At 69.1% G+C, this 11571-nt stretch overlaps 2 protein-coding genes across 2 annotated transcripts; one reads left to right on the top strand and one right to left on the bottom strand.

The window, feature by feature from the left end:
* Positions 1 to 42: 42 nt before the first annotated feature.
* EIF5A (eukaryotic translation initiation factor 5A) lies at positions 43 to 4095 on the bottom strand. Its single transcript, XM_072848651.1, has 5 exons — positions 3911 to 4095; positions 3739 to 3843; positions 1841 to 1972; positions 699 to 772; positions 43 to 90 (listed from the first exon to the last, which is right to left on the bottom strand). Exons 1-4 carry the CDS (start codon positions 4073 to 4075, stop codon positions 710 to 712), a joined length of 465 nt encoding a protein of 154 aa, XP_072704752.1. The 5' UTR covers positions 4076 to 4095; the 3' UTR covers positions 43 to 90; positions 699 to 709.
* A 3649-nt stretch (positions 4096 to 7744) lies between these two features.
* Positions 7745 to 11571, top strand: YBX2 (Y-box binding protein 2). Its single transcript, XM_072848612.1, has 8 exons — positions 7745 to 7925; positions 8217 to 8327; positions 9344 to 9407; positions 9695 to 9728; positions 9865 to 9954; positions 10042 to 10341; positions 11112 to 11200; positions 11499 to 11571. Exons 1-8 carry the CDS (start codon positions 7745 to 7747, stop codon positions 11569 to 11571), a joined length of 942 nt encoding a protein of 313 aa, XP_072704713.1.

Below are 11571 nucleotides of genomic sequence, written 5' to 3'. Positions count from 1 at the left end.
GGCCCCCAAGCTCGACCCTCCCCCTTCACTTCTCCTCCCCCCCCCGGCGGCTGTAGTGTTCCGGGGGGCCCCACCACTGCGTCCGCCGGCCTATGAGGAGAGGAGGGAGGTTGGGGGCTGGCCCCATAGCGGTGCCCCCTCCGCCCCATAGCGAGCCCCTCTGCCCCATCCCCCCCCCCCCGACTGAGGCATCTGCTTCAGCCCCACGGCGCTGCCTCTGCCCCATAGCAGATCCTCAGCCCCACAGCGTCCTTCCTGCCCCACAGATCCCCCCTTGCCCCAGGGCATTCCCCTGCCCCCCAGCTCCCCACCTGCCCCACGGCATCCCCCTGCCCCACATCCCCCTCCCCCAATGTTCCTCCTGCCCCTCAGTTCTCCAACTGCCCCACAGCTCCCCCACACCCCACAGTGTCCCTCCTGCCCCACAGCGTTCCCCCTCGCCCCACAGCGTTTCTCCTGCCCCACATCCCCCCTTGCCCCACAGCGTTTCCCCTCGCCCCACTGTGTTCCCCCTGCCCCACTGCATCCCTCCTGCCCCACAGCGTCCCCCCCGCCCCACGCCTCTCCCCCTGCCCCACAGCTCCCCCCACGCCTCTCCCCCTGCCCCATAGCTCCCCCTGCCCCACAGCGTCCCCCCTTGCCCCACACCTCTCCCCCTGCCCCACAGCGTCCCCCCTGCCCCACGGCACCCGCCCCACCTGCGTCTCCCCTATTTCGCCATGGCCTTGATAGCGACAGCAGCTTCCTCGGTCATCGCCGACAGCACGGTGATCTGGGGGGGAACGAGTCAGTGGGGCAGCCGTGGTCGCCGTGGGGCCGCCTGCCCCATAGCACCCCTTCCAGCCCTATGTCACACCCCCCCCCAGCCCCAGATCTCCTCGTGCCCCTTCCCCAGCCCCACGGCTGCCCCACAGCATCCCGAGACCCCCCTCAGCGCCCCTTTTCCCAGCCCCGCACCCCCCAGCCCCCAAGTGCCCCCCTCCACCAGGATCTCCCCCAAGCCCCATAACCCTCCAGAGCCCCACAGCCAGCCCCACAACCTCTCCCCAGCCCCATAACCACCCCCCAGCCCCCAAGTGCCCCTCCCTGCACCAGGATCTCCCCTTCGCAGCCCCATAACCCCTAAACAGCCCCACAACCCCCCAGCCCCACAAGCAGCCCCCCAAGTGCCCCTCCTCGCACCAGCATCTCCTTCCCAGCCCCTAACCAGCCCCACAACCCCCCCAGCCCCATATCCAGCCCCATAAGGACCCCCCAGCCCCATAACCACCCCCTCACACCAGGATCTCCCCTTCCCAGCCCCACAACCCCCCAGCCCCACAACCCCCCCAGCCCCCAAGTGCCCCTCCTCGCACCAGGATCTCCCCTCTCCCAGCCCCATCACCCCTAACCAGCCCCACAACCCCCCAGCCCCACAACCCCCCCCAGCCCCCCAAGTGCCCCTCCTCGCACCAGGATCTCCCTCTCCCAGCCCCATCACCCCCTAACCAGCCCCACAACCCCCCAGCCCCATAACCACCCCCCAGCCCCCAAGTACCCCTCCTCGCACCAGGATCTCCCTTCGCAGCCCCATAACCCCTAACCAGCCCCACAACCCCCCAGCCCCATAACCACCCCCCAGCCCCCAAGTGCCCCTCCTCGCACCAGTATCTCCTCTCCCAGCCCCACAACCACCCCCCCAGCCCCCCAAGTGCCCCTCCTCGCACCAGTATCTCCCCTCTCCCAGCCCCATCACCCCCTAACCAGCCCCACAACCCCCCAGCCCCATAACCAGCCCCTAAGCACCCCCCAGCCCCTAAGCACCCCCCGCCCCTAACCAGCCCCCAAGTGCCCCCCGCACCAGGATCTCCTCCCCGCAGTCGTATTTCTGCTCGATCTCCTTGCCCAGCTCCCCCTCGGGCAGGCGCAGATCCTCCCGCACCTCCCCGCTGTCTTGCAGCAGGGACAGGTACCCGTCCTGGATCCCGATCAGCTGCGACCCACGGCCGCGTCACTTGGGGGGCCCCCGACCCACGGCGGGACCCACGGCCGCCGGGGGGAAGGGGCCCGGGGCAAGCCCGAGGGTGGGGACCCATCAGACCTCGGGGGGTGTTCCGTGAGCCCCAAGCGTGAGGGTCAGGGTGTTGTGACCCCTAAGCGTGGGGCACAGGGTGTTGTGACCCCCAAGTGTGGGGCTCAGGGTCTCACGACCCCCTTAGGATGTGGGGCTCAGGGTCCCACAGCCCCCCAGGGTGGGGTTTGGGGGCTGCTGACCCCCAAATGTGGGGCTCAGGGTCCTGTGACGACCCCCCAGGGTGGGGTTTGGGGTCCCGTGACCCCCAAGTGTGGGGCTCGGGGCCCTGTGACCCCCCCCGAGGGTGGGGCTCAGGGTGTTGTGACCCCCAAGTGTGGGGCACAGGGTCTCATGACCCCCTCACAATGTGGGGCTCAGGGTCCCCCAGCCCCCAGGGTGGGGTTTGGGGTCTCCTGACCCCCAAGTGTGGGGCTCGGGGCCATGTGACCCCCCCGGGGTGGGGCACAGGGTGTGGTGACCCCCAAGTGTGGGGCTCAGGGCCCTGTGACCCTCCCCCCAGGGTGGGGTTTGGGGTCCCGTGACCCCCAAGTGTGGGGCTTGGGGCCACGTGACCCCCCCCAGGGTGCAGCGACCCCCATATGTGGGGCTCAGGGTCTCACGACCCCCTCAGGATGTGGGGCTCAGGGTCCCACAGCCCCCCAGGGTAGGGTTTGGGGTCCCCTGACCCCCAAGTGTGGGGCACAGGCTCTCATGCCCCCCAAGATTGGGTCTCGGTGTCTCATCGCCCCCCAGGCGTGGGGCTCAGGGTCCCACAGCCCCCCCAGGGTGCAGTTGGGGGTCCCAGCACCCCCAACCATCAGAATGTGGGGTCCCACCCCCTGGGAACCCCAACACTCGGGGTCCTGCCACCCCAGAACATCAAAATTTGGGGTCCCACCCCCTCGTGGAACCCCAAGATTTGGGTCCCCCCCCCCAAACCCCAACATTTGGGTTCCTACCAGCCCCAAACCCCAACATTTGGGGTCCCACCCCCTTGGAACCCCAGGATATGGGGTCCCACCCCCCAAACCCCAACATTTGGGGCCCCACCCCCCAGAACCCCAAGATATGGGGTCCCACCCCCGGGAACCCCAAGACTCGGGGTCCCACCCCTCAGAGCCTCAACATTTGGGGTCCCACCCTGGGAACCCCAAGACTCGGGGTCCCACCCCCAGAACCCCAATATTTGGGGTCCCACCCCCTCAGAGCCTCAACATTTGGGGTCCCACCCCTTGGAACCCCAACATTTGGGGTCCCACCCCCAGAACCCCAAGACTGGGGTCCCACCCCCAGAACCCCAACATTTGGGGTCCCGCCCCGGGAACCCCAAGACTTGGGGTCCCACCCCTCAGAGCCTCAACATTTGGGGTCCCACCACCCCCAAACCTCAACATTTGGGGTCCCACCCCTTGGAACCCCAGGATATGGGGTCCCACCCCCAGAACCCCAAGATATGGGGTCCCACCCCTTGGAACCCCAAGACTCGGGGTCCCACCCCTTGGAACCCCAGGATATGGGGTCCCACCCCCAGAACCCCAAGACTGGGGTCCCACCCCTTGGAACCCCAAGATATGGGGTCCCACCCCTTGGAACCCCAACATTTGGGGTCCCACCCCTTGGAACCCCAAGATATGGGGTCCCGCCCCCCGGAACCCCAAGAGTCGGGGTGCCCCCCCTCGCCCCACCTGGAAGTCGTTCCTCTTGATGTTGGGGACGTCCATGTTGTGGGTGGAGGGACAGATGTCTTCGTACTTCTTGCCGGTGAAGATGTCGATGCCCACCAGGTGCACCTGGGGAGGGGCAAGAGCTCAGCGGGGGGCGGGGGAGGGCTCCGCGGGGGGGGGGTCCCCGCCGTACCTTGGCGTGGCCGTGCTTGCCCGTCTTGGAGGTGGACATCTCGACGATCTTGCAGGGCCGGCCCTTGAGGACGACGAAGCCGTTCTTGCGCAGGGCCGAGCACTGCATGGGGAAGGTGGCCGAGGCCCCCGCGTCCCCCGTCTCGAAGTCCAGGTCGTCCGCCATGTCGCTCGGTGTCCGCACGACTGGGGGGCGGGGGGCGGGGGGAGAAAAGGGGGGAAGGGACGGAGGGGGAGAAAAGGGGGGAGAAAAGGGGGGAAGGGACGGAGGGGGGAGAAAAGGGGGGAGCAGATGAAGGGGGGAGAAAAGGGGGAAGGGACGGAGGGGGAGAAAAGGGGGGAGAAAAGGAGGACGGAGGGGGAGAAAAGAGGGGAGAGAAAAGAGGGGGAGAAAAAGAGGGGGAGAGAAAAAAGGGGGAGAGAAAAAAGGGGGAGAAAAAAAGGGGGGAGAAAAAAGGGGGAGAAAAAGGGAGGAAAAAGGGGAGAGGATGAAGGGGGAGAAGGGGGAGAAAAGGGGGGAAGGGACGGAGGGGAGAGAAAGGGGGGAGAAAAGGGGGGAAGGGATGGAGGGGAGAGAAAAGGGGGGAGAAAAGGGGGAGAAAAGAGAGGGAGGAAAGAGGGGGACGGAGGGGGAGAGAAAAGGAGGAGGAGAAAGGGGGGAGAAAAGGGGGAGAAAAAGGGGAGAAGGGGGAGGGGATAAGGGGGAGAAGGGGGGAGAAAAGGGGGTGAGGGAAGAAGGGGGAGAAAAGGGGGGAGAAAAGGGGGAGAAAAGGGGGGACGAAGGGGGAGAGAAAGGGGGAGGGAGAAAAGGGGGAAGAAAAGGGGGAGGGGAGAAAAGGGGGAGAAAAGGGGGGAGAAGGGGGAGGGGACGAAGGGGAGAGAAAGGGGGAGGGAGAAAAAGGGGGGATGTGGTTAGAAAATGGGGTGTGGGGGGAGGGTTTGGGATGGGGAGGGGTGGGGACAACATTGGGGGAGGGGTAAGGCCAGGGGTTGGGGACACCCCAAAGGGGTTGGGGACACGGGTGGGGACACCCGAGGGGTTGGGGACACGGGTGGGGATCCCACCCAAGAGTTGGGACACCCCCAAAGGGTTGGGGACACGGGTGGGGACACCCGAGGGGTTGGGGACACCCCCGAGGGGGTTGGGGACACCGGTGGGGAGTCCCCGCAAGGGTTGGGGACAACCCCAAGGGGCTGGGGACACCCTCAAGGGGTTGGGGACACGGGTGGGGACCCCCAAGAGGTTGGGGACATCCCCAAGGGGGTTGGGGACACGGGTGGGGGTCAACCCAAGAGTTGGGGACAACCCCCAAGGGGGTGGGGACACCCTCAAGGGGTTGGGGACAGCACCCAAGAGTTGGGGACCCCACGAGGGGGTGGGGACACTGGTGGGGGTCAGCACCCACGAATTGGGGACACCCCAAGGGGTTTGGGACACCCTCAAGGGGTTGGGGACCCCCACCCAAGGGGCTGGGGACACCCCCAAGGGATTGGGGACATGGGTGGGGGGTCAACCCAAGAGTTGGGGACACCCCCCAATGGGTGGGGGTCACCCTCAAGGGGTTGGGGACACGGGTGGGGACCCCCCAAGAGGTTGGGGACACCTTCAAGGGGTTGGGGACACCGGTGGGGACACCCGAGGGGTTGGGGACACCCCCGCGGGGGATGGGGACACGGGTGGGGACCCCCTCAAGGGGTTGGGGACACAGGTGGGGTGTCCACCCAAGAGTTGGGGACCCCACGAGGGGGTCGGGACACTGGTGGGGACCCCCCTAAGGGGTTGGGGACACGGGCGGGGACACTACCCAAGAGTTGGGGACGCCCCCCAAAGGGTTGGGGACACCCCCAAGGGGGTTGGGGACACGGGTGGGGGGGTCAACCCAAGAGTTGGGGACCCCCCAAGGGGGTTGGGGACACCACCCAAGGGTTGGGGACCCCCTGCAAGGGGTTGGGGACACCCCTAGGGGGCGGGGGACACTGCCAGGGGACACCCTTGGGCCTTGGGGACACCCCTCAGAGGACGGGGACCCCCCAGGGGTTGGGGACACCGGCAAGGACCCCCCACACACAGGTTGGGGACCCCCCAAAGAGTTGGGGACCCCTCGAGGGGTTGGGGACACGGGTGGGGACACTGCCAGGGGGTGGGGACACCCCAAGGGGTTGGGGAGCAGTTTTGGGGTGTAGGAGGGGGTCCGACCCCCCACCCCAAAATCCCACCCGGCCGGGGCCTGTCCCCATTCAGGGGGTGACAGAGGGGACCCCAAAACCGGGGGGGGGAGGGGAAGCCCCCCACACGCGGGGGGGGACACACGTGGGGTGGGGGGACCCGGGGTGACCCCAACTCCCCCCACCCCCTTGGGGGCTCCCCCACCCCGGTACAGGGGGGTCCCTCCCCTCTTCCCCCCACGGCCGTGACGTTGGGGGGGTCCCCGTGGGTGCCCCCCCTCCCCCCGGGGCTGTCCCCGCCGGGCACATGGCGGCCAGGCCCAGGCCCGGGCCTAGGCCTCAGCCGGCCACATGGCCCCCCCCACCCGCAGCCCAGGAAGGGGGGGGGATCCCCAAAATTACAGGTGCCCCCCTTTACCGAGGCGCTCCCCAACCCCCTGCCTCCCTTTTAAACCCCCAAACCCCCTCAACCCACCTAAGGGAACCTCGCCGACCCCTCAGCCCCCTAAACGTTTCGCGGGGGCTCTTTCCGCTCAGGGAAGAGGATTTTGGGGGATCCCAGCCAGTTTGGGGTTGGTTTTGGGATTTTTTGGGGGGGGGGGTTCCTCACAGGGCGGGAGGAGCGCGGAGGCCGCGTCCGTGCGGGCGGCGGCCGCCGCCCGTCTGAGGGGGAGAGAGCGGGCGCGCGCCTTATATATGGGGGGGGGGGGAAGGAGCGGGGGCGCGCGCCGCCGCCACGCGGGCCCCCGCGCGCACGCGCGCGCGGCCTGGAGGGAGGGGGAGCGCGCCCGCGCCCCGCTCGCTTCCCCCTCCTCCTCCTCCTCTTCTTCCTCCTCCTCCTCCTCTTCCTCCCCCAGCCCCACGTACCCCCCCACCCCCCACGGGCCCCACGCGTGGACTCACCCCCGTCCGCGAGCCCAACCGCCGCCTGCCGCCGCGCTGGCTGCTGCAACCCCGCCCGCACCGCGCATGCCCGCCCCGCCCCGCCTCACCGCCCTCCCCCCCCCCCCTTCTTCCCCTCCCCTCACCCGCCGGCCCTGACAGCGGCGCGCCCGACCGGCCCTGCGCATGCGCGGGAAGGAGGGGCCGGGGGGAGTGCGCAAGCGCGCCGCCGCCCCGCCCCTCGGCGCGCATGCGCCGGGGAGGGAGGGAGGGGGAGCGGCGGTGGTGGAGCGGGAAGGGCGCATGCGCCGCCTGCCCACCCCACCCGCTGAGTGTGCGCATGCGCAGGGCGGGCGCGCCCTCTCCTCCTTCTGTTCCCCCCCCACCCCATCCGCGTGCTCGCCCCCTTTGCGCCCCGGCGGGGCGTGCGCATGCGCGGGAGGGGAGGGCGGGGTCGCCGCGATGCGCGCATGCGCGCCGAGGGGAGGGACCCCCTCCTCCGGCACGCCCCGCACTGCGCATGCGCCCGGCCGCCCCGCCGTCGAGGGGGGACAGCGCGTGCGCCCCGCCGCCATCTTGGGGGCGCTGCCATGGCAACCGCGCCACTCCGCCGGCCGGCGCTTATGCAAATGAGCTTCGTGACGCTAATTACGGGGCGGGGCCTCAATCCCGCCCTCCTCCAGCGGCTCCACACCCCTCCCCCCTCCATGCGTCTCCCCCTCCCGGCGTTATGCAAATCTATGCAAATTCGGCTCGTGACGCAGCCCTCGCTTGCAGCAGCCAGGCCATGCAGCGCGGCGCGGCCCCCGCGCATGCGCCGCCAGCCTCCGAGTGCCCCCCCCCCTCCGCCCCCTTGCGCATGCGTGCGGCCCGCCGCCGGGCACCACGTGGAGGCGGCCGACCGCGTGCCGGCCACGAGGCCGCCCGTCCAATCCGCTTCGGGGCGGTGTGGCGGCTGAACCAATGGGGTGAGAGGGCGCGAAAAGGCGTGGGCGGGGCCCCGCGCCGTCGTTAGCGGGGGGGCGGGGCCTCAGCGGCGGCTCCTCACAAAAGCGGCGGCGGCGGCGGCGGGGACGGAGCCGGTTCCCAGCCCCGGAGCTGCTCCGGTTTCCCGGTCCCCGCCGCCATGCAGAGCCCCCAGGCTCCCCCTGACGCTGCCGAAGCCGCCGGCGGCGATTCCGGCCCCGCCGAGGCCGCCCCCCCCTCGGGAGCCCCGGTTGTTCCCTCAGGAACCGCCGCCTCCCCCCCTTCTCCCTCAGGGGCCGTTCCCGCCGCTGCCGCCCCCCCCTCAGCTCCCTCAGGAGCCCCTGAGGCTGGCGCTCCCCCCCCCCCAAGAGCCACCGCGGTACCAGCGGCCAAGAGGGTGCTCGGTGAGCCCCGGGGGAGGGGGGGGTGCTTGGGGGGGGCTGAGGGGCTCTGGGCCCCCCCCCCGAGGCTGGTGCTGGAGGGTGGGGAGGCCCTGAGACACCCCCCCCCCCTCCCCGGGACTGGTGAGGGGCAATGGGGGCCCTTGGGTTGTTGATTGACAGCTGGGGGCTTAGACCCTCCCTGGGGGCTCTTGATTGGCAAGGGGGTGGTTCTGGGGTTGTTGATTGACAGGTGGGGGGCTCTATTGGGATTTAGATCCTCCCTGGCGGTTCTTGATTGACAAGGGGGGCTCTGGGGTTGTTGATTGACAACTGGGGGACTCTTGATTGACAAGGGGGTTGAGATTGGTGATTGACAGCTGGGGGGTCTCTAGGGGGGGCTCAGACCCTCCCTGGGGGCTCTTGATTGACAAGGGGGGGCTCTGGGATGGGTGATTGACAGCTGGGGAACTCAGACCTCCCCTTGGGGGGCTCTTGATTGACAAGGGGGGTTGAGACTGGTGATTGACAGCTGGGGGTCTCTAGGGGGCTCAGACCCTCCCTGGGGGCTCTTGATTGACAAGGGGGCTCTGGGATGGGTGATTGACAGCTGGGGGGGCTCTAGGACCCCCCCTGAGTCTTTTGATTGACAGCTGGGGGGCTCACCCCCCAGATCTATTGATTGACAGCTGAGCCCCCCCAGCTCTTGATTGACAGCTCTTTAGGCTCCTCCCCCTTTGGGCTAGAGCAGGGGGGGCAGGGTGTCCCCCTCCTCTTTTGGGGATCCCCAGCTGGGGGGGGAAGGGAATTGGGGGGTCCCCACTCCCGGGGGACATTGGGGACCCCTACCCCACTTTTGGGGTCCCCTGGCTTTAAGGGGGCTTTAGTTGGGGGTGGGGGGCTCATGGGGTCCTCGAGCATCCCTGAGGGGGGGGGGGATCCCATCCCCTGAGGGGGGGGGGCGATTTGAGGGGGGGGCAGCCCCCAAATTTGGGGGGGGTCACCCCAAAATATCGTCCCCCCCTTTTTTTTTTTTACAGCCAGCCAAGTGCTGGGCACCGTCAAATGGTTCAACGTCCGCAACGGCTACGGCTTCATCAACAGGTAAAAAATAAAAGGGGGCACAAATTTGGGGGACCCCCGGGTGGGGAAGGAGGGGGAAGTTTTGGGGTCCCCTTTGATGTTTCAGAGGATTTTGGGGGCCCTTTGCGGGGTGGGGGTCCCCGCTGGGGCGGGCCGAGGGATTGAGCCCTCCAAAGCCAAGTGGGATTTTTTTTTTTGGGGGGGGGTCCCCAAAACTCCCCCCCCCGTTTTGGGCTGGAAATGACGTGGGGGGGTCCCCAAAAACCCCTCTGTGCCCCCTTTTTTTTGGAGGGGGGGGGCTCCCTCAGGATCGACACGCAGGAAGACGTCTTCGTTCACCAGGTAACCCCCCCCCACCGCACCCCAAACCCCCCCCGGGGGTGTAAAAAAATGGGGGTGCTGGAGGAGGAGGAAAGAGGGGGGGTAGAGGGACCCCCCCAATTTATTTTGGGGGTGTCCCCCCCCCAAAAAAAATCAGACGGCCATCAAGAAGAACAACCCCCGCAAGTTCCTGCGCAGCCTCGGGGACGGCGAGACGGTGGAGTTCGACGTGGTGGAGGGCGAGAAGGTGAATTTTGGGGGGGGGGTTTGGGGGGGGCACCCCAAAAATTTAGGGGGTGCCCCCCCCTCATTGTCCCTTCGTTGTCCCCCGCAGGGTCCCGAGGCGGCGAACGTGACGGGCCCCGGGGGGGGCGCGGTGCGGGGCAGCCGTTACGCCCCCAATCGCCCCCGATTTCGGCGGTTTCGGCCCCGATTTCGGCAAGGGGGTGAGGGGGCGCCCGCCCCCCCGCCGCCGCCGCCGCCCCTCCTCCCCTCTCAGGGGGGCCCAAGTGAAGGGGAAGGGGGAGGGGTGCTCCCCCCACCGCCGCCGCCCCCCGTGACGCTGCCCCGGAGGAGGAGGCCCCCGTTCTTCTTCAGGAGGAGGGGGGGAAAGCAGTGGCCCCAGGAGCAGGAGGTGGGACAGGGGATGGGGGACAGGAGGGGGGACAGGGGGGACAGGAGGGGGACAGGGGAGGACATGGGGGGGGACAGGGGACACGGGGGGACAGGAGGGGGGGACAGGGGGACACGGGGGAGATGGGGGACGGGGGACAGGAGGAGGGGATGGGGGGAGATGGGGGGACAGGATGGGGAGACAGGGGACAGGAGGGGGACGGGGGAGGACAGGGGGACACGGGGGAGATGGGGGGACGGGGGGGACAGGGGGGACACGGGGGGATGGGGGACACGGGGGACACAGGGGGGCAGGGGGACACGGGGGACACGGGGGGCAGGGGGACACAGGGATGGGGGGACAGGATGGGGGGGACATGGGGACAGGATGGGGGGGACAGGGGGGACAGGGGGGACATGGGGATGGGGGACGGGGGTTGGGGACAAGATGGGGGACAGGGGCACACGGGGGACACGGGGACAGGATGGGGGATGGGGCCATGGGGTTGGGGACATGGGGGGACAGGGATGGGGGCACGGGGGGTTGGGGACACAGGGGGACATGGGGATGGGGACAAGATGGAGGACAGGGATGGGGGGACACGGGGGTTGGGGACAAGATGGGGATGGGGACAGGGATGGGGGTTGGGGACATGGGGGGTGGGGACAGGAGGGGGGGACAAGATGGGGGTGGGGACATGTTGGGGTTGGGGACAGGGACATGGGGGGACACGGGGATGGGGGACACGGGGGTGTCCCCGATGTCCCCATTGTCATCGCGTCCCCCCGCAGGTCCCCGAGCCCCAGGGGCGGCCGCAGCCGCGGGCGACGCCCAGCCCCCCGAGGGGCCCCCCGCCCTGCTACCGGCCCCGCTACCGCAGGTACGGGGAGGGGAGGCTCTGGGGGCACCCCTGGGGCCCGCAATTTTGGGGTGCACCCCCGGGGCCATGTCCCGCCCCCATGCCCACTGATTTGGGGTGCAGCCCCCGACTCGATAATTTGGGGTTCCCCCGGGGTGGGTAATTTTGGGGGCCCCCTCAGGGTCATGTCCCCCCCATGCCCAGTGACTTTGGGGTTCACCCCCCCAGGCTCAATAATTTTGGGGTTCACCCCCCCAGCTGCTTAATTTCGGGGTGCAGCCCCCAAATATTTTGGGGTGCTCACCCCCCTCCCCCCCAGGCCCTTCCGCCCCCCACCGCCCCCCGGCCGCCGGCGACACCGTGGGGGTCCCCGAAAAAGCGGGGCGCCCTGA

The sequence above is a fragment of the Ciconia boyciana genome, chromosome 32, assembly GCF_034638445.1.
Source record: "Ciconia boyciana chromosome 32, ASM3463844v1, whole genome shotgun sequence".
Classification (NCBI taxonomy): domain Eukaryota; kingdom Metazoa; phylum Chordata; class Aves; order Ciconiiformes; family Ciconiidae; genus Ciconia; species Ciconia boyciana.
This window is presented reverse-complemented; position numbering and strand designations above follow the sequence as displayed.